Below are 22,259 nucleotides of genomic sequence, written 5' to 3'. Positions count from 1 at the left end.
TAACACCCCGCATATCGTTTACCAAAACGAACCCTGCTACACTCCCTACCGCATATATCCAACATCCCAGTGATTTCTCGTGGAAGTGCAGATGACTCGTCGGCTTCCATCAAAGCGAGTATCACGTCAACATTTCCTACCCATTCCCTAATTGACCTGCATTCGGACACGGCCGACGCTGGTATTGCTTAATTTTGGGTCAGCAGTTCTTACACATTGAGGATGATGTTAGTCCCAAATATCATCTGTTGGTTCTCTGTGTCATTACAGATGACCTGGCAATAACAGAGTAGCAACCGTGGGAAGTCAATCATGCTCATGCTCATGCTCAAATGTAATTATTTGTATTATATTTTAGGCATGTCATTTACGGATGGGTTAATTAATGATCCTGGGTAACTATGCAATTAAGTGGAGTGGATATTGGATAATTTATTATTTTGTTAAACAGCCCAGTGACTTTTGCATAGCTTCAAAAATATGTTTAACTGTATTCAATTTTGAGCAGCTTTATCGTGAATCTTTGAGTACACATCAAGAGTTTCCTATCGGAAATACGCTAATGTGTGTATCAAATACTTAATAGTTTTTAGCTTAGTTTTTGACAATCTCAAGAACTCTATTCGACAATCTACGATTGTCATCAATACTAGGTGTTGTAAAGTCCCTGTTTACATATAGACTAGACTTCAAGCCCACTCCCACGCCCATCCAACCCACTGTCACCCCCGACGACGGTACTTATATTTCAAAACTACAATATGAAATAAGGGATCCATCACAACTTTAGGAAAGACACTAATCTATATGTATGTTATGGTATAAAGTATTGTTCAATCCTTATAATTTTATTCGTAATAGAGCGTAATAAATTACATTGGGGCCCTCCTTAGCCGTGCTACAAAGCAAAACCATGCTGAGGGTGGCTGGGTTCGATTCCCGGTGCCGGTCTAGGCAATTTTCGGATTGGAAATTGTCTCGACTTCCCTGGGCATAAAAGTATCATCGTGCTAGCCTCATGATATACGAATGCAAAAATGGTAACCTGGCTTAGAAACCTCGCAGTTAATAACTGTGGAAGTGCTTAGCGAACACTAAGCTGCGAGGCGGCTCTGTCCCAGTGTGGGGATGTAATGCCAATAAGAAGAAGAAGATTACATATAAAGAAATGTTCAATAGCAAATCGCGTGGGACAAAAACTGTGTGAAAAAATGCGTACGTTCAATGTATTAACGTGATATAAGGGCAGTCTAGTGAGGGATTTGACGTAACTGCGAGATGTAGAGCTTGTAAATAAGTGAGTGCGACAGTGAGCATTGCTGAATTTTTTTTTTATTTTGAAAAAAAAAAATGCTTGATACCAATAGACCAATGCAAACTCTAACGTAACCTCACTTATTTTGACAGTTCATAGAGCTTGTTTACAAGGTGTTAGAAGAAAAATCGATGAGAGGAAAATTTAAATTCATATTTTTAGTTTAAAATTGCTGTGATCCGAGTATTTCAGTGATATTCTTTGCATTCAGCATAAAATCAATCGCAAAGGACATCTACATGCGAATAAAATGATCAAACAATTTTATCGGAAGCTTCGCCAGAGACTAAGTCCTGGTGAAATAGCTCTGTGAACTGTCAACCTACGTCATCATGCACTGGTCTATACCAAGGTGGTAATCAGCTGAGGAAATGCAAAGATACACAAACTTTAAATGAAAGAGTGTGCTACAACAATTATTCGGGCCTACAACTAAGCATATCCTACAGCATATGTGTGGAGTTAATCATCAAGCAGTTTGGTGCGTTTTGACAGAGCCCCGACCAATAATCTAATATAAATATTTTTGTTGACAATGAGGGAGTCTAAAAAAAAGTGCCGAAACTTTGAAACTGTCCAAAAATATTAACTACCGTTTTGACTGAAATCCCGAACATGACTCACACTCCGAACACTGGCATTTTAGAGTGTACTGCCATTAAAGCGAGTTTTCGGAATATAACCCACGCTCTGAATCGGAGTCAAAACGGCATTAGCTTTCAATTTTCATTAGTCATTGTTAAAAATTGAGAACATTATTATGGCACTATTCGTCTCGGTTAAAAATGTGATTGAACGACAAATTCTTGTTAATTTAGATTTACTAAATGCAGAATTGAAATGCATGCGACAGGACATACAATAGGAACACCTTAGGGGCCGTACACTTATTACGTAAGCAATTTTTCTGGGTTTTTCGACCCCCCTCCCTCCATGTAAGATTTTTTCCATACAAAAGATTTTTTATTTATATGGCGCGTAAGATATCAACAGACCCCCCTTCCCCCCATAAGTGCTTACGTAATATGTGTACGACCCCTTACCTCAATATGTTGCATAATACTTTCTTATACTTTCTTACATAAATAAATAACTTATTATTAGACTAACCCAAATAGCTGCTTCCAAGACAAAAGAAGAAGACATTGCATTTTAAACATTGCTTTTAAAAACTAGAAAAAACCTTTAATCATTGACTAGTTTGCATTCACATACATTTTGCATTAGTGTCGGGTCGATTCCAAATCCGAACCTCACTTCAACCCATCCTTATCCTACCCCACGGTGTTCAAGTGGTCTGCAAGGACTCTTCTGCCATTACCCTCTCTATTATCGGCCTTGGATTGACTTGCGCTCTCATTGCCCCACCAAACGTTGCAAAATGAAAATGAAAATAAAATCTTATTAAGCATTTCACTGTGAATATTTTAAATGGCCCTAAAATATTTTTTGAAGTCATATAAAATGTGTAGTTGGTCAAGATTTCCATTAAAAAATGTTTGTTTTAAAAAACTTTATTTTCTAATGCAGATTTCTTATAAAAAAACCCAAGTTTTCACCAACTTTTGCTATTCATCTGTATTTTAAACAGTAGCGTCTCGTCCTCATGTGCACTGCGTGCACTACACAACTAGCAAGTTGATTTTTTTGAAGAAATAGTATGCTAAATTTACTGCAATAATGTAAATATATTCAATACCTCATTGCAATGAGCTCACGCACTCCTGTGCACGTGCACCTTGCTATGTGAACGAAATCAACCTTTCATAGCGTTCTTGCGGCAAGTATTTTCCCATGAGCAATCCAACGAGGCATCGCATGAAAAGCCAGGCTCCTCCTTTACACTGCTAAAAAAGTTTACACACAAAAGACTATGAAATATGCTCTTTTGACTATAAAGTATTCAATTATGACTTCAAAGTACGCTCTTTCGTGGGAGAATGGGAGAACGCTCTACACACAAAAAGGAATAAATATTATGCACAATTATGACTATCTTTTATTCACAAATGAATAACATTTATCCATAAAAACAGGAAAAGTGTGTAAAACTTATTCTTTTTATGCGTCAAATTTTACTCCTTTTGTGGGTAGTTCCATTCTCCCGGAAAAGAGTGTATTTCTGCCCAAAAGAGCATACTTTCAGCTGTGCGTGTAGTTTGCTCAGGTATATTACGGGTGGAAAGATGTGTAGTTGTGTTAGTAATCCGACCTCGGTGAATTTTGCACTCACACAGTGAATTTTTGATGATTTGTTTTTTCCGTTGTCAACGGCAAAACACTCACCAACACTTGCAAAGCTTGGCCGTTTGGGCCACTCAAGATGAATACACCACTAGGTGTTCCAATCTGCCAAATTCACGATTCAGCCATCTTGGATTTTAGTATGGGAGAGCCAGCCGGTTTGTTGTCGTTTTGCACTGAAAATGAATTTTTCACCCCCGCCTTCTTCTCTTCCATAAACTGAGCACATTGCAACACCTAGCTGTGTATTCATCTTGGGGCCACTCGTTATATACCATCCTGCCCGCTGCGCACCTCGCCTTCTTGTGACAGTTTGGTACGGCGGTGAACTCTATTCGATCGAAGCGTCTTGCGGAGTCCAAAGTACGTACGATTTCCAGCCACTATGCGTCTCCGAATTTCTCTGCTGGTATCATTTTCGGCAGTCACCAGTGAGCCCACAAATTCACACCAACTCGACATAAATTCCTCTACCAACTCGATTTCGTCACCACCGATGCAAACTCGCGGTGGGTGGCTCACATTATTTTCTCTTAAACCTCTTCCTATCATGTAAGTACTTCGTCTTCAACGTGTTGATGACTAGTCCGATCCGCTTAGATTCCCTCTTCAGTCTGATATCTAGAGTGCTTTGAGAATAGGTCGTATGTGCAAAAGAGAGTCTCTCTTTGCCTCCATTCTCTTTCGATTATTACAGATCTTTATTAAAGTTTACTTCAGATTTCTTGGCAGATAGCTAAAGATTATAGTCTAGCGTTCTGAAGTGAAAATGTGGCAAAATATGCAAAATTAGCTTATGTACAAGCGAAAGAGAGCGTGAACAAAGAGAGCCTCTCTTTTGCACATACGACCTATTCTCAAAGCAATCTAGATATAGGCTTTCTCCATCTTCTCAAAGTTACGTACCATAATATCTATGTCGTCGGCGAAGCCAAATAGCTGGACGGACTTGTTGAAAATTGTACCACTCGTGTTAATCCCTGCTCTTCGTATTACCCCTTCCAAAGCGATGTTGAATAGCAGACACGAAAGACCATCACCATCACCCTCTGCGAGTTTCGAAGGGACTCGAGAATGCCCCTGAAACTTGAACTACGCACATCACCTGATCCATCGTCGCTTTGATCAACGGTGTCAGTTTATACGGAAATCCGTGTTCGTGCATTAGCTGCCATAGATGGTCCTGATCGATTGTATCATATGCGGCTTTGAAGTCGATGAATAGATGATGTGTGGCCCGTTGTATTCGCGGCATTTCCGCAGTACTTGGCGAATGGCGAACACCTGGTCCGTGGTGGAGCGTTCGCCCATAATACCCGCCTGGTACTGCCCCACGAACTCCCTTGCAATTGGTGCTAGTCGACGGCATACAATTTGGGAGAGTACCATGTAGGCGGCGTTCAGCAATGTGATTGCGCGGTAGTTGCTACAATCCAACTTATCGCCCTTTTTGTAGACGGGACACACGACACCTTCCACCCACTCCTGCGGCAAAAGTTTCTCCTTCCAAATCTTGGCAATAACCAAGTGTTGCGCTCTAGCCAGTGCCTCACCACCGTCTTTAAATAGCTCTCCTGGTAGTTGGTCAACCCCAGGGGCTTTGCCGTTCTTCAGCCGGCCAATATCCTCCTGGATTTCCTGGAGATCTGGAGCCATTAAAATGATGTCCTTCTCCCAGATCCATCACCATACCGTCATCTTCGTCTGCCACATCGCCATCCAGGTGTTCTTCGTAGTGCTGCCGTCACCTTTGGATCACCTCTCGCTCGTCCGTAAGAAGGTTCCCGTTTATGTTCTTACACATATCAGGCTGTGGTACGTGGCCCTTACGTGAACGGTTTAACTTCTCATAGAACTTTCGTGTGTTATTAGCGCGGTACAGTTGCTCTGTCTCTTCACGGTGTCGATCTTTCCTTGGAGCTCCTCCGGAGAATCGAGTTATGTCTATTCTGCGCCCGTTTGTATCGCGCCTCGTTTGCCCTCGTGCGGCGTTGCAGCAATCTCGCCCATGCTGCATTCTTCTCTTTTACTAACTGCTCACATTCGCCGTCATACCAGTCGTTTCTCTGATCCGGGGGCACCGTGCAGCGGTTGCGGTGCTACCAATGGCGGATCGAATATCAAGAGAATATCATCCAGAGACGCTGCGCCTAGCTGTTCTTCCGTTGGGAGTGCCACTTCCAGCTGCTGCGCGTATTCTTGGGCTAGTCTACCGTCTTGTAGCCGCCCAATGTTAAGCCGCGGCGTCGGACTTCGACAGGCATACTGCAACGAGGTAGTGGTCGGATTCAATATTCGCACTGCGGTAAGTGCGGACGTTCGTGATGTCGGAGAAAAAAATACCGTCGATGAGAACGTGGTCGATTTGGTTTTCAGTTTCTTGGATACAGGGTGGCGAGGGAGTCGGGAAATCGGGAAATGCGGGAAATATGCGGGAATTGAAAGTCCATGCGGGAAATGCGGGAAAAAGTCGGAAATTTCTTGAAATTATACAAAAAATCGGGAAAAAAATCATCAGGTGTTCATTTCATTGGTTCATGTATAATTATTCTTGTCTAAAGCATGGAGAACATCGTTTACTATTTTAAACGCATAGGCTTTTCCACGTACCATTTGAGGAACTATCTGGCTTTGTCAGAATTATATTGAAACCAGATTTCTTTAATGCCGAGTCTAGAGCTCTTTTCGGTAGTGATAATGGAAAGCAAAATGCCACCTACGTTTTGGAAGGTTTCTGAAACCTAGAATATCTCCGAGAGTCCTAAAAGAAGCTAATTAGCATTTCGTTGCAGCTTGTGGATTCCTGAAGAAGATGCTTGGTCCATATTTTCTTGAAATCGACTCGAGTTTTGTCTGGAGACTTCGATTTCAGACGCACATTTCAACAAGCTCTGGTCATTCGTTGTTAACATCTTGATTTTATCACATGGTAACGCTGTACAGGAAAAGTGCTTTAGATTAATGAACACTATTTGGTCGTAAACCAGCATAAAAATGAAGGAAAGACTGGCATAAATAATAAAATATGATGCCATAAAAAGATCAGGATTCTTGGTAATAGTAGAAAGAATCAAATCAATAATAATTCGCTGCTCAAGGTAAAATAAGTCTCAAGAACTGAAAGTAGATTGAGGAAAATCCTTCCCCTCGGATATGTTACCTTGCCGCGGTGGGCAACCAAAGACATATCCTGTCGTGGTGGTATCACATGTTGACTATTTTTATTTGGTGCCGCGTTACATATCTGGTATTGACGCACTAATTTACGGCATTTGCATGTGATTCAACGGACATCTTGAAGCCTTGAATGGTAGTGCAGTCAGGCAGAGGCCTTTTTCATCAGTGATAATGATGTGAGTTCTCTTCGTGGTGCCAGTTTTATTTTGTTATTCCTCACTTCGAAGAGCAATAATAAAAAATACCACACATTATAATGATGGTATATGAAATGACAGCTTCATTCACGATTTTTACTACTTACTTACTTTGCCACCGAAAAGTGAATCCAATAGCTGACTCATAAATGATCATTAGTACATGATAGATAATGACAGTTAGTTTGGAAACGATCAAGCTACTTATTATAACATAACTAGTTTATTTGTGGACGCAGTAGCGCCCGTGACATTTTTTTTCAATATAAACGGTTCCTTAATCCATACATTAAAAAAAAATCAACGTCTGTTGTCTGTGATTTTTTTTCATCAATTGCGTGTCTGGTTGTCTAAGGTTGTCACTGGTTCTGCATCTGATAGTAAAAAAGAATTGAAGTGTCAAATATTTTATTTTTTGGAAATTTTCCCGCGTGCTGCGTCTGGTTGGCTAGTCACCGGACAGACAAACAGGGCTATTATATATAGTATATATATAATATAATAATAGTAATACCTTGACAAAGGAATAACAATAAAATAGACTAAATGCTCGAACAGTTTCCACTTTCTACAAGACATAACTTACATTGTGTTTGATAGTATTGACATAGGATGAATTAATAACTTAGGCAAACAAAGTGATTCAAGGAACGCATACTTCATACCTTCTGACAATAAAGACAAGAATGACGTACAGATCAGCTATATGATTCGGCAATTAAGCCTCCAAAATAAACGAAAGATTAAAAAAAATCTATATGAGATAATGGGAGAGAGTATCTATTAGAGTTAGTCTTTTGAGCCAGTTCAACAGTGTCTTAATGGACGACATGATCCTTGTACGGCTGGAAACTTGCTTCAAAAGTTATTAACTTGTCATTTTTTATTTAAAAAAAAAACTTTCGACTCAGTTTCTTCGATAAAGCATTGGGCAACACGTTCCATGTTAGTTGAAAAAACTGCTTCGGTCGATTTCGAGCGCGTACAATGACAATAGACGTCTACATAGCATAAAAACTGACAAAATAATTTGACAAGAAAATGACAAAAATGACTTTAAACTATAAAGATGTTAGTTAGCATAAGACCTGTCTGACTATTTATGAACGTAATTCGCTCTGATTCAGTTGCAACAGCGTCTTCTTGGATGACATGTTTCGTGTACGGCTGGCAAACTGCTTCGAATGGAATTATGCTACGGTATCATCAAAGGCCTGGTGCAGAGGTTTCTACTCTATTCAGTGTCCCGCCAGTAAACACTCTTGAAAAACAAGAACTGAAAATAGATTGAGGAAAAAATGAGATAGGAAACAAGCAATGAAAAACATAAAGGTTATTGTTATTATTATCTTAATTAAAGAGATTTGCAGCCCTAGGCTGGCTCAGCTCTGAAAAAGATGGATGCCAAAATATTGGCAGAAGCAAAAATGTTTATTCACTCGACGGATTATTATTTGTACACTCAGAAATAAATTTATACTTAATAGGTTAAAAGTCATACTAATTGCCTATTCGCCTGGTTGACCCCAAGCTCGTATTTGATTCGACTATACCGGCATAGTATAACTTTTAAAAAATCGAGGATTAGTATAAATGGACTTTATTACTCTTTAGGTTTAATTGTGCCGTCTAAATAATGATCCATATTTTTAGGTTATGTTACTTTTTTTCTTTTTATTTGTAAAATGATTTATGTATACAAATCTAAACAAATATATTATTATTTTTATTTATTCTTCGTGATGTAATGCACAACCAATATTTTCTATCATTCATATGGAACACTATCGTAGCGATGAGGAAAACATGCAGCAGTCCATCTTCCGTGGTACGCATTGACCTGCACACACGCATTGACCTGCATCACATCGTCAAGCACTATATGCAAGGTTCTTAATTTCTATTCTTGTATGGACACTAATTCGCTGCTTCTTGTGAGGCTTCTTGATGGAGCAAAGCTTCCCATGGTCAGAATCAGCAGCTTCGTAAACGAAACGGAGGAGTTTGTCAGCATCAGGCTGGAAGGACGAATTTCCGCCACGGTAGAAATTTTCCCATCTTGAGGGGTCGGCGTTTTCGTATGCAACGTAGACCAGGGTTGACTTCATGGAGACTCTGGCGCTGAGCTAAAATGAATTTTGATTTACCATTAGGCGTCTGTTTTTGTTTATGGACAATAGTTCGATACTTACGTTCATCATGCACCACATTTGTCTTCATCGCTTCCAATTCGTAACGACCACATCCTCGGCATCATCTGACTCCTAACTCCATCTAACTGTTAGTTCACTTCGTTGCCAATCTTTAGTTCGCAAACTGGAAAAGTAGCGGCATGGCATACCCGTTGAACTTATTTACAGTCAACCCCCATCCTAACCGCAGTTATTTGGCAGTTCACCATTGATATAACGTTACCGATTCTGTGATCGCCGTAAAAGCATCGTCGTCCTGCGTCCGCTTGTGACTGCTATCTAGGTTTTTATCGGTGTCACGCCGGAGTTGGACGGACATTTCACAATCTGCATTCCGATTGGTATTTTGCGACGAGTTTGTACTTCCAATGTCTAAACGGCCGATTTGTTTGAGGGCTATACGGCACTCGTGGAAGCGGATGAACGATACGATGAAGATGGCTATTTTGTTCCGTGTCAATCGTCGTGGAATTTCCTCCGGAAAGGCGTGCTCGAATGCTTTACCATCTTCCACATACAATTTCCGAATTTCACACAGTGCAGTATGATTTTCTCTTCTGCATGTTATTGAATCTAGAAGAAAAAAAAACAATTAAAATGAATATATTCACATCTTTTACAATATGCTAAATTTCTCACATTTTTGTCGCTGTTGGTTTCAATGGTTAATGACACGTAATGACACGAAACAAATAAAATTCACTACGCGTGCGAAGATCATAACAATATCCAAAAAAGAATGCGAAGAAGCATATATTCTTACATTAATCACACTTAGTTTAAATTAAAATAATATATAGTATATATTTTAAACCAAAGCTTGTATATCTCTCAGAAATGACAAATAAGTTTAACTTCAAACCTTTCTTAGATTACTTTTATTTCTGAGTGTAGGTTAACTCTAGACCAATAATTGAAAATGGGGTAATAGTCGAAGTCTATTTTTCTCGGTTCTACGTTGACATACATAGACAAAGAACTAATTTTTTTGGATGGATGCGTCATTTGATTGACGGATCAATCCACTTTGCAGTTTCGGCGCTTATTTAGCAGCAATATAATTATTTCATGTAATAAAGTATTTGCTAAACATGAATAGAACACTGCTGGGGAAACCAGCGAGTTTGTTCTATTTTACACAAAATTCAAACTAGAATACAATGAAACTGAATAATTGCTGATTTTACCCTTAAAAGTCTTAAAAAATGACCTTAAATTAGTCAAAGAATTGACTGAGACAATAAAACTAGTTTTTTGACAGCAAACGTCAATTAAAAGCACTTTTAGAATACAATATTGGTGTGAGATAAACCGTATGGTAACTTAATGTGGACAAATGTTCAGTGATCTCATTCTCGCGCAAACGCTCCTCGATTGACTACTGTTACAAAATTGGAATAACGAATCTTAAAAAAAAAGAATGCGTTGTTAAGGATCTAGACGTACTATTAGATTCAAAACTATCTTTCAACGATCATGTCGCATTCGCCAAAGCTTCTAAGATGCTTGGTTCCATTTTCCGCATATCTAAAGACTTCAAAAATATCCATTGTTTGAAAGCACTGTATTGTTCCTTGGTAAGATCGATTCTAGAATTCTCTTCTGTTGTTTGGGCACCGTTTTACCAAAACAGTATATTGCGTATCGAGGCAATCCAACGCAAATTTGTTCGTTTCGCGTTACGGCATCTTAACTGGCATGATCCAAACAACCTACCAAGTTACCATAACCGCTGCAAGCTCATTGGATTAGATAGAGATGGCCGGGTTTCGGGTTTTCAAACCCGAAACCCGACCCGAACCCGAACCCGACGGGTACGGGTCGGGTTCGGGTTTGGAAAACTAGAACAATGTCGGGTTCGGGTCGGGTACGGGTTTGTGAGATGATAAAATGTACAATCTGGGTCGGGTACGAGTTTGAGAAATCAAATATTGAATTTTTTCGTTTCGTTTTTCTTCGTTTCTGGTAATTTTAAGGCTTGTTCGTTGTTTGGGCCTATACCCTTTTGGGTGTAAAGAGGAATATGAAATATCTAGTTTGAGTTTTCCGCCAAAAAATAGTTCGGGTCCAGCTCGGGTTTAAGACTGCAAAAAATGTCGGGTACGGGTCGGGTTCGGGTTTGATAAGATTTTTCATTCCGGGTTCGGGTCGGGTCCGGGTTTGAAAGGAATTTCTAAATCGGGTTCAGGTCGGGTTCGGGTTTACAAAATGTGAAACCCGACCATCTCTAGATTAGAGTTGTTGAGCGAGCGTCGGGATATATCCAGGGCTTTATTTATTTCCGACCTTCTACAATCAAGAATTGATTCCTCCTATTTGCTCTCTCTTTTGAACCTAAATGCGCCCGTCGTCAGCTTAGGTCCAGTTCTTTTTTGTTTCTCCAGGGTGGTCGTACAAATTATGGACATAACGAGCCATTCACTAGTATGAGCCGTATCTTCAATCGATGTGCTACTGAATTTGACTTTCACCTCTCTCTCCCCAATATTCGGAGAAAGTTTTGCCGAATATTTCCCGCTTCTAACAAAAACACCCTTTGATAGATAGTTAGCCAGGATAGACATTAAGTATTCTTTAATTGTAAAATTGTAATAGTCTTAGGAAATATTGTATCTGTTGGAAATTGTAATTTCTGTTGATATAAAAAAGAGGAGGTTTTGCGCCCGTTTGAGAAAGGGATTTTGCTCTACTCAAGTGGGCTTTTCCCTGCTCAAAGTGAAGAATAAAGAATAAAAAAAAATATGATCATTGACATTCGTTTTAAGTGGTCACCCTGCACTGGTTAGGTGATTTCCATGTGGCCTTGTGGATATTCTTGCGGGAGAAGAAAGTGCTTCGGACTACCATTCCGCGGGAGACTGCAAAATGTATGCATCGTTTGCCGTTGTTTTTTGATGCGGTATGCAGACAATCTGGTCCGATGAATTTTTTTTGGGTAAAAACGTGCCGCAGGAACATGAACAAACGCATATCAATTGATTTACCAAACATCCAATAGATATTTTATTATTTGACTGGGGATTCCCATCATAAAAAAAATACAGACATAGCCCTACGTCAAAAAATACAATTAATGGTCGAGACGAGACAGCAAAAGAATAATAAAAAATCACTGGTGTAATAAATAAATTTAAATTTAAAAAAAAAAAAATCACGATGTCAATTAATCTTCAAATTTCTCTCCATTCTGTATCATTGCAGTACTTTCCCACAACCGTACTAGTATGGAGCCTCTACTGCGTACTGATTGCCATCATTATAAGTGTGTTCAAGTTCATCAATGTGGCGCTGCATCGAATGTACGACAAGGCGCGGACTATGTCCGACACAAACCTAAAGAAACCGACAAAGGCTCCAAGGGAGACATCAGGGTGAGTGCAGTTTATTGCCGTTAGATTACGATAACGGGTAATTATTGGTCTGGTTTTTTTTTTCGTTTCAGGGAGGATGAATCCGGCATAGAAATGCAGGAGATGGGCGCGGTGGAAGTCGTGGAAACACCTCCCGTGGATATGTCCTCCAGGACGTCGGTCGAACGGCACAGTGATGAGATCAGCTGCGCAAACAGTGCCATATCGATCGACTATCAAGAGCAGGTCACTAGTACAATCGATTTGAAGGTGGACGTGCATCGAAAAAACAGTTCCGAGTCTAGCGATAGCAATGGTGCAGACGGAGGGCACAGTTGTACGGGAGCCGGAGTCGGTGCGAAATCGGTAGCGCATTCGTCTTCGGTTCAAACTCATCCGATGGAAGCGTGTAGCACAAGTGTAAATTCTCATAAACGATCGCTCAGCACCCCAAACCAGGGTAAATCCTTAGATTTGGGAGGGAACGATCAAGGGAATGGGCATGTGAAAGATGTGACGGACGGAGAGGAAGGGGCTGTCGGTGTTGATCCATCAAAAGATGGAGAAAAGAATAGTGCCACATTGCGGAGACATCAGTATAAGTCGAAACGGAAACAACGTTTCATGAACAGCCAATTGCAGCGACAAATATCGTTGGATTCGGAAAAAATCGGCATGGGAATTGTGTTTGCTGATGAAGTGGCCAGCGGTGGGGCTCATCTTCAGAGGCATTTGAGCTCGGAGGACCAGAACAATAAGTCTAATACGTCACTGTTTCATCATCATCATCATCACCATCACATGTTGGCGTTGCAGAATCTCGATCCAGATTTGTATATGGATCATAGTTATACAAAATCAGCCGTTCAGTTAGCCGTAGAAAATATTCCTGGAGAAACAACGAGTAAGATATATCTGCTTCAGCAGTCGACGCCAATCAGGAGGGACTCCAACAGCACAATGTCGGCTTTACAGCTTCCGACAATGGCGGGGAGCTCTTCCGCGAAGAATCGACGCCATTCCAATGCCAATTCAAATGCAGGGGCTGGAGCGCGACCGCTTCCAAGATCACTAACATCTGTGCGTCGGATCAAAAGTGCGGCATTGGAAATATGCAGCCCCTCCTCTATATCTAATCTGGCACCAACTCACCCGAACAGTGTCGAGGTTATCGGCGGGCAAACGCTTCGGAATCCCCAGCATACAGTTCTTCCACCACCTAGTAAGAGCCTTTCGCGAAACCCACATTTGAACCTGTTTCCGAAATCCAACGGAGATAGTTCTTCTGGCTTGGTAGGTTTGGGAGTGGCTTTGAATGGAAATGCAACCAACAATGAGCCGGTATACCCGATTGCCGAACAGGCCGATGAAAGCACGCCGGTGAAAAATCTACCGGAGAAGATTGAGAAATTCGAACCAAGTGACTCGGACAATGCACAAGGAGATGATGACGATGACAACGAAGATGATGAAGATGAGGAGGAAGATGACGATGATGACGATGACGAAGAAGAAGATGAAGACGATGAAGCGACCATTGATCGACTTCGGGGTGGAGTGAGCGAAGATGAAAGCGCCCACTCGTCCAAGCGAATGCGCATTGAAAGTGCAATCCATACGCATATCCATCGGCATCATCATCATCATCACCAGTTTCCTGGAAACGTCAGTAGTGGCATAAGTAGGCAGCATTCCCAACAATCGAATCCTGCCTCCCTTTCGCAAGCGTCATCTCAAGCTACCGGAGTGGCCACGGTGACGCCTGCTTCCGCGGAACCAGAGCAAGATACGGACTCGGACCCTGATCATCCGGCACTGTTGCATTCTACTGATTCTGACACGGAAAACAATGCCGGTTCGAGGTCACCACTGTTGGAACCACGGAGCCGGGCTCCGCTGGTGATTGTAGAGGCCAAGAATCCATCATGTATTATTCCTTCATTATCCAGTGCCGTTGACGGTGAGTTAAAGCTCTCCAAGTCGAGCGACAAGATGAAAAAGTCATCAACTCTCACAATAGAAGACTCACCGACGAAACAAACCTTTGAAGAGAACGGTGGGCCGTCGTCCAGTGATTGGGAACAGGCAAGTGCAAGTTCAAAAGATTTGCTAATAACAAAAGAAAAAGCAGAAAAGTTGGGGAAAAGTGAAATTCCAAGATCCAGTTCGGGAAATACGAGTGAAGCCGTTGCAGCAAGTGGGAGTCAGATCAAAAGTCAGGAGAAGTGGTTCGAGTACAGCTATGATACTGCACCCGATGAGGGATGTTCAATCCACGATAGTGACCATCAGAAAAAGGATGGTAGCAAGAAGGAGTTGGACAGGGAAAAAAGTGGGTCAATATCATCGGAAGGCACAGTGGCAGTCACTCGTAATTTGGGAGCGATTCCTAAGACATGCTCGAGTAGAATCACCAGTCGGAGATTGAGTGCAGAGGAGAACTATCCGAGTACCAGCAGCAAAATCTACAATCGTACACTTTCACAGCGTTTATCGGCCGAGCGGATACCGGAGAATGCAACAGCTGCTCCTTTGATAACATTTCTCAACTATCGCTCGGAAGTTCCCATCCCACCCATTTATCTGCCGGGCAATAGTTCCTTATCAGAGCAGCAAACTTCTAGCTTTACGTCGTTTCGGAGAAGATTCGACGGGTCAGATAGAAGCTATAGGCAAATACAATGTCGGCTGAGAATGGCCCGGAGTAAACATCCGGTCGTGTCGATGGAACCGAATAGTGGCGCCGGTTCTAGTGGTACAAACAACAACGGCGGCTCGTTTCGCGATGACGATAACAATAATTGTAATTACTGCTTAGACTCGATCGATAATCCAACGACGTCTAGCCGGAGCGTGGGAGGTTCAAGTTCCACCTTTCATGATCCAACTGAGGTGCCTTTAAGTTTATTTGTAGATGAATCAGAACGATGGGTTCAGTTGATTGAGCGAGCAACGATAGAGAATGTTTTGAAGGAGCGTATGGCGATGAACCGCACCGGAGTTGGGTCGTCAGGGGACAATAACAATACGTCGATCAATTCGTCCGGAATCGACAAAGCGATGGCACCAACGGAGTACAGTTTGTCCAGTGCACAAAGTGCGATCGATGTTGTACCAAGATCAATATTCGGCGAAGCTCAAATACGGCCTAAGAGATATTATAAATTTCCGATTAATTTTTTATGTTTCAAAGAACTGAGTATTTCAATGAACCGATTGCAGCTTTTGGCATTATTTGATCGGGACACAAATTGCTTTCAGGTGGCGCTGGCCATTATACTCTGCACTTTTGTTTCGTTGCTCGGCTCGACGGTGTTGTACCTGAAGTTCTACGAAGATCTGTACGCATTCATATTCTGCTTCGTGATTGCCGGAAGTCAGTATTCGCTTCTGAAGAGTGTTCAACCGGATGCTGCATCACCGATCCATGGCTTCAACAAGACTGTAACCTACTCGAGACCTATTTATTTTTGCCTGTGTTCTTCGCTTCTTTTGGGCGCCCACCATATGCTACGAGAGTATCAACTGAATCCGGAATCCGTGATGGACAGAGTGACTCTTTTCGGCTTTCACATATCGATAATCGAATCATTGCAGTGCATACAAAGCATTCTCTCCGTTGTAATATTATTGTTTCCGTTCCTGTTCAGCTTGGGATTGTTCCCGCAGGTTAACACGTTTGCCATGTATTTCCTGGAACAAATTGATATGCACATATTCGGTTGCAATGCGTCGTGTAGTCTTCTGTCTTCGTTTCTCTCAGTGATACGCTCAATTCTGGCCTGCACCCTGCTGTTTGGACCAGCGTTCGGTGGGCTTTCCGAGACGGGAACCCAGCACGTACTATTTTCCATGTTTTGCGCATTTCTCATCACCGTCTCGTACCACCTCTCGCGCTGTTCCAGCGATTTCACCTACATCTGGGCCGTAATTAAATCCAGCCTTATCATTCATCCCGAGTACGATGATAATAGTAAGGAGGATTCCAAGATGTCAAATGACTCAGAAGAAAACAAGATGGACAATGATCATCTGAGATCGAGCGACGAGATAAACAAGGACCTCGATGAGGAAGCGAATCGGGAATCGACTAAGGAGCTGGACGATCCTCTACCGAAAAAGCTGCAGGCCACTGTTACTGCTAGGCTGAAGAACGATGCAGTTGTCTGCGTTGCACTATCGCTCATCATCTTCAGTCTGCATTGCAGTACGGTATTTACGGTTCTGCAACCGGACATCAACTATGTTCTCCATACCGGCGCATGCATACTCGGTTTTATGATTCATTACATCGTTCCCCAGTTGAGAAAACATCTACCGTGGCTGTGCATTGCGAAGCCGATCTTGAAGGCAAAAGAGTTTGGTCAGTTTGAGGTACAGAATCTTTCGAAAATCATGTGGTTCGAAACGATGTATGTGGCTCTGTGCTTCTTCGAGCGAAACATTCTGTATCCATTGATTTTCCTGAGTGCACTAACGGCCGATTCCGGTGCGATAGCAGACAAATTTGGCCTCACCATGGGAACAACGCTGGTTGTCGTTTGTGGATTGAAATGTAAGTTACTGATCGGAAACAATTTACCGCAATTCGATGCATTAACATCTATTTTTCCATTTTTACCTACATTTTTTTTCTTGATAGGTGTTCGAAACGCGTACTCCGATATCGGCAGCCAGTACATCATTCTGATTTTCACCGTACTATTTTTCCGGATAGACTATAAGCTATCCAGTGAGACTTTCCTCGTCGATTACTTCTTCGTGTCGATACTGTATCGTAAGATTAGTGAATTTCTACTCAAGGTAAAATGTGGTGTCTGATCTTTCTGAATGAATTGTAAAAGTTTTTTCTTCCTTTGGTTTGCTATAGTTACAATTCGTAGTGACCTACATCGCACCCTGGCAAATCACCTGGGGTTCAGCATTCCACGCCTTTGCGCAACCGTTCAGCGTGCCACACTCGGCAATGCTTTTTCTTCAAACTGCCATCAGTGCACTGCTGTCTACTCCGCTCAATCCTTTCCTGGGTAGGTGTTTATAACGTTATTGAACAGGCTGTTCATGTTATATGCTCCCCTTTTATCATTCACAGGAAGTGCCATATTCCTGACGTCGTATGTGCGGCCGATCAAGTTTTGGGAACGGGACTACAACACTCGCCGGATCGATCATTCCAATACTAGGTTAAGTTCACAGCTGGAGCGGGATCTCGGGGCGGACGACAATAACCTGAACAGCATATTCTATGAACATCTAACGCGATCGCTGCAGCATTCGCTGTGTGGCGATTTGTTAATGGGGCGGTGGGGCAACGTCAGCCAAGGCGATTGTTTCGGTATGTATTCGGGTGATGAGATTTCTATCAGCATGATTCTACAGTTTTGGAATTCACTCCTTCAGTGTTGGCATCGGATTATCTTAATTGTTTAGTCCATATTATTGAGCTTGGAAATGGATTGTGTACCTTCCAAATGCGTGGACTCGAGTTCCGTGGAACATATTGCCAGCAGCGAGAAGTGGAGGCCATTTCGGAAGAAGTGGAGGAGAATATCGGTGAGTAAAATTCAGACATAAAAGCTTAGTTTTTGTGGTGCATATAAACATAGCAGATAAACTACTAAAGTATAAACATATCAGTCCCCTTTGTTGGATTTTCTATCTTTATGGAGCTCCTGCGATTATTCTTAGTAAATTACGATTGTTCCTTCTACCCACAGGCTGCTGTTGCTGTACGGTTGGACACCTTCCACGGATGTTGAGCGCCAACGCCATGTTCACAACACGCTGGCTCGCGTGGCAGGTAATGGCCTCCAAGTACGTCCTGGAAGGATACTCAATTTCGGACAATTCGGCAACGGCAACGCTGCAAGTTTTCGAGTTCCGAAAGGTTCTCATATCGTACTATGTTAAGGTATACTATCCGGATTTTATCTATGCAGTCGATTTGTCCCTCCACATATTCAATTTTTTTTTCAGAGTATTATTTACTACGCCATTCGTTCGCCAAAACTGATAAACTGGTTACAATCCCAAGCAATCGAGGAGGCACTTGAGCACACCTTGGATAGGCAGTTCGTTGATTTGGATCCCGTGTTCAATCACAATCTTGACGATGATTATGACTTTCGTGCTGCAGGAGTGACTCGAGCCAGCTTTTGGAATATTTACGGCGAGTGGATTCAGTTTTGCTGCGAAAAGAAACGTCAACAGATGCAGGCTGCCCTTAACGAGAAAAATACTCCTAAAAAGAATGCGGCTCCTACGGGTGGAGGAGGTCCTGCCACGGTAGCAGTCGCCGCCACTACGGTTACGACTTCATCAGCATTTGATGCGAACGCAAAAGGAGCAGCTGAAGAAACGACGAAGGACCAGGGCGAACAGCAAAGCAATGGTACTAAGGCAAATCCTACGGAGCGAAGCGAATCAAATACGAATGGGGCAGCGACTTCTAGTTCAGGGAACAATGGAAGCTCTATTGCCGGAACTTCCAGTCAGCCGTTTTTCAGCTCGGTAAGTTGATTCTAGGCCTCTGTACTGATAACTGCATTGATGTTTTTATTTTCGGCAATGGATAAATCATAGGTACTTCATTTGGCGGTACTTTCCACCTATTCATTATCCGCCACGATGAGCACACTCCGACATTTGTTAATCGGGGGCAACCCCAAATGGCATAATTCCATTTGGCATAACGAGTTGAATACCCAGGGGCTATTTGGCATGAAGACCATTTGGCATAACAAAGAAAAATAGTCTTAATGATTTTAGGGCCATTTGGCATAACGACCATTTGGCATAAAAAGTAAAAGAATTATAAAACTCTAGGAAGAAGCTCAATTTACATCTGTATTATTGCCTTATTCTGGGCATATGCGTATTTTAAGGAGTGATTTACTTTTTCTTCTAACGAGTGGCAACCAAAAGATGGGATTAAAAAAAATGGCTCGGGATAAAAAATACAAAGAAGTACAGTTCAATCTGATATATGTTATACAAAGAGTTGTCCATAGTCTTCAAACTTAGACTAATGAATATTGGCATATGTTCCGTGGTTCGCTGTGCTGCTTCTGATCCTGCTTATGAGTTGCTTCGTGGCTTTGGCCTTACAATCCCCTTTGTATACAATAGAGCTGAGTAGACCAAATAATGCTTTGGCAGTTTTCATAACATTTTCACGTTTAAAATGTTCGACCGTGTACTTTTCCCATGATCTTTGTTCGCTTGAAAAATTTACAAAGCGCGCCGCAGTATTTTTTGTTTCTACGACATGTTGTGAGCAATGTTGGAGTGAAAGTGTGTGTGTGATTCTTAAAGTCATATTTCTTTTGCCTTATTCCGGGTAAATGCGTACTTTCAAAGGAGTCATCTACTCTTTTGCTTCATCCCGGGCAAATGCGTACTTTGAAAGAAGGAGTCATCTACTCTTTTGGCTTCATTCCGGGAAAATGCGAACTTTTAAGCAAGGATGTTATCGATCATTTAGTAATCTGCATTCGATCATTTAGTAGTTTGTCAATAACTCATTCCAGAGGCCTAATTATAAAATGTATTGTATGGTGAAATTTTAGTGCGAAGGTTTTTCTACAACTCTTCTTAACAGGTCGATGTTCGAATTCCACTATTAAAGGAGTTACGGTGCTAGTTACTATACTCATACTAAATGATAAAAAATATGCAATCATTTAGTCTAAGCTACTGCTACTAGCGATATATCTCCGTTATTAGTGAAATTCAAACAACGAACTGTTAGGCAGAGTTGTAGATACACTTTTGCACTAGAAGTCCACCATACAACACATTTTGAAATTTAGCCTTTAGAATGAGTTATTGACAAACTACTACATGATCGAAGGCAGATTACTAAATGATCGATAACATCCTTGCTTTTAAGGAAGGAGTTATCTACTCTTTTGCCTTATTCCGGGCAAATGCGTACTTTTAAAGAAGGAGTCATCTACTCTTTTGCATTATTCTGGGCAAATGCGTACTTTTAAAAAATGAGTCATCTACTCGTTTGCCCTATTCCGGGAAAATGCGTACTTTTAAAGAAGTCATCTTCTCTTTTGCTTCATCCCGAGCAAATGCATACTTTTAAAGAAGGAGTCATCTACTCTTTTGCTTCATCCCGGACAAATGCATACTCGCAAACGTAAACAATGCTTTTTCCTGCAAATTTCTCAACAACTAGGACCGCTCCCAGCTAACAACCACTTGGAACTGATGGCACTCCTATCAAACGGAAGTGGAAAATATCGCCAGAAGTCTTTAATCTTCCTGAAATTAGCAGAAGAAGTCAATGTTCACGTTTGCGATTTTCGCCCTTATGAAACAACAATGTCGATATATTCCTACGATTAACACCGGCCACCTTCGACGAGGCTGATTGATGACTGTCTAGCCCGACGGAATTGGGTGAACGCACTCGCTGGTAGAGAAAATCGACAGTTCATCATATTTCACATCGTCCTTGTGGCTAGTCTTCTCCTCCCAGGCGCGATCACACGATTTGCTCCTTCCAGTCGGGGTGTAAAAACCCTTCGCGACGTTTAAAGTCCTACGGAAGTGGATCATTTTATAATCGAATCCAGGCCTGGGAATTGTCGCGTTTGTCAGTGACACCTGACAAAATACATAAAAACATGGTCAGTCAAAAAATACTTGTCAACTTTCAGTTTTCCGTCGCACGACTGGATCCCCACGACCAGCTGACAACTTTTTCCTATCGCGACAATTTGCTTTTGTTGTATGTCGTGTACTGCACACATCTGTGACAAAAGTGTGACAAGGCGTACACTTTCGGCTCTGTGCACGACACAACATTGGTCCCGAAAGTAAGTTATGTCGCATCTTCTGGTTGTCTTCTCGTGGAGCAGCAATAGCAGCGGACAGATTTAAAATATCATACCGAAAAGAGCACTTTATAATTAATCATTTCTTTGTTCTCTTGACAGATTTTCTGTTGAGAAATAAGAAATAAGAGAAATAAGAAATTTATTGAGCTGAGCCACTTAACGCGACGCAAGTTTGCTCGCTTTTTACGCGGGTTATGGAATTTTCGCGCTTTCCAAGTTGGTTTTGGATTTATATTTGCTCACGCGGTTTTTGAAAATATTGGAGGATACGTGTAAACGAATTTGTCGTTTTTACGCATTTTTTGTTATTATTTGCAGTTTTGACTTACGCAGTACAATCGTTCGGGTAAATATCGACTTCAGTGGATTTTGACTGGTACACCGTTTGTAGCAATTGCCTGGTGGACTTTTTTTAACTGCAATACTTTATTTATAAGAGAAATACGGAATTTTCTTCAGGCGTATAACCTATATTGGGGGCAATCAGGGAACATTTTTCGATAAATTTATGATTGATTGGAATTACTGCACGTTATTTTGGGTGGAGTATTAAATTTTCTGCACGGGCACTGTTGTGGGGGCCGTACACTAATTACGTAAGCATTTTTTCTGTGTTTTTCAAAGCCCCTCCCTCCATGTGAGATTTTTTTCACACATTCTTTTTTATTTATATGGATCGTAAGAAAATAATAGTACTGCATAAGTGCCTACGTCATAAGTGTATGACTATGAAACGTTCATGCGGGCTTGTTCATGCTATGTATAGCGAGCTATGTTTTTTGGTTCATGTTGTTCAAAATACAACAGCTTGTGTGCTCGAGTGTTAATGTCCCACCTAGAAGATTTCCTGTTATAGATCATTACAAACCATTCGTGAATTTTTAATCATGAATTTAAGATATGGTCATTTATTCAGTTACCAAAAAAAAAGC

General features: G+C 41.5%; 1 protein-coding gene across 1 annotated transcript in view; it reads left to right on the top strand.

Annotated features, from left to right (window-relative positions):
- The window catches only part of LOC134220174 (pecanex-like protein 1), a 54,278-nt gene that overhangs the window by 17,672 nt on the left and 14,347 nt on the right, over positions 1–22,259 (top strand). Inside the window, exons 2-9 of the mRNA XM_062699160.1 lie at positions 12,327–12,496; positions 12,568–17,030; positions 17,118–17,278; positions 17,346–17,502; positions 17,568–17,810; positions 17,876–18,028; positions 18,193–18,386; positions 18,452–18,985. Of these exons, the coding sequence (XP_062555144.1) occupies positions 12,327–12,496; positions 12,568–17,030; positions 17,118–17,278; positions 17,346–17,502; positions 17,568–17,810; positions 17,876–18,028; positions 18,193–18,386; positions 18,452–18,985 (6,075 nt within the window). The remainder of the gene's footprint in view (positions 1–12,326; positions 12,497–12,567; positions 17,031–17,117; positions 17,279–17,345; positions 17,503–17,567; positions 17,811–17,875; positions 18,029–18,192; positions 18,387–18,451; positions 18,986–22,259) is intronic.

The sequence above is a fragment of the Armigeres subalbatus genome, chromosome 3, assembly GCF_024139115.2.
Source record: "Armigeres subalbatus isolate Guangzhou_Male chromosome 3, GZ_Asu_2, whole genome shotgun sequence".
Classification (NCBI taxonomy): Eukaryota; Metazoa; Arthropoda; class Insecta; order Diptera; family Culicidae; genus Armigeres; species Armigeres subalbatus.
This window is presented reverse-complemented; position numbering and strand designations above follow the sequence as displayed.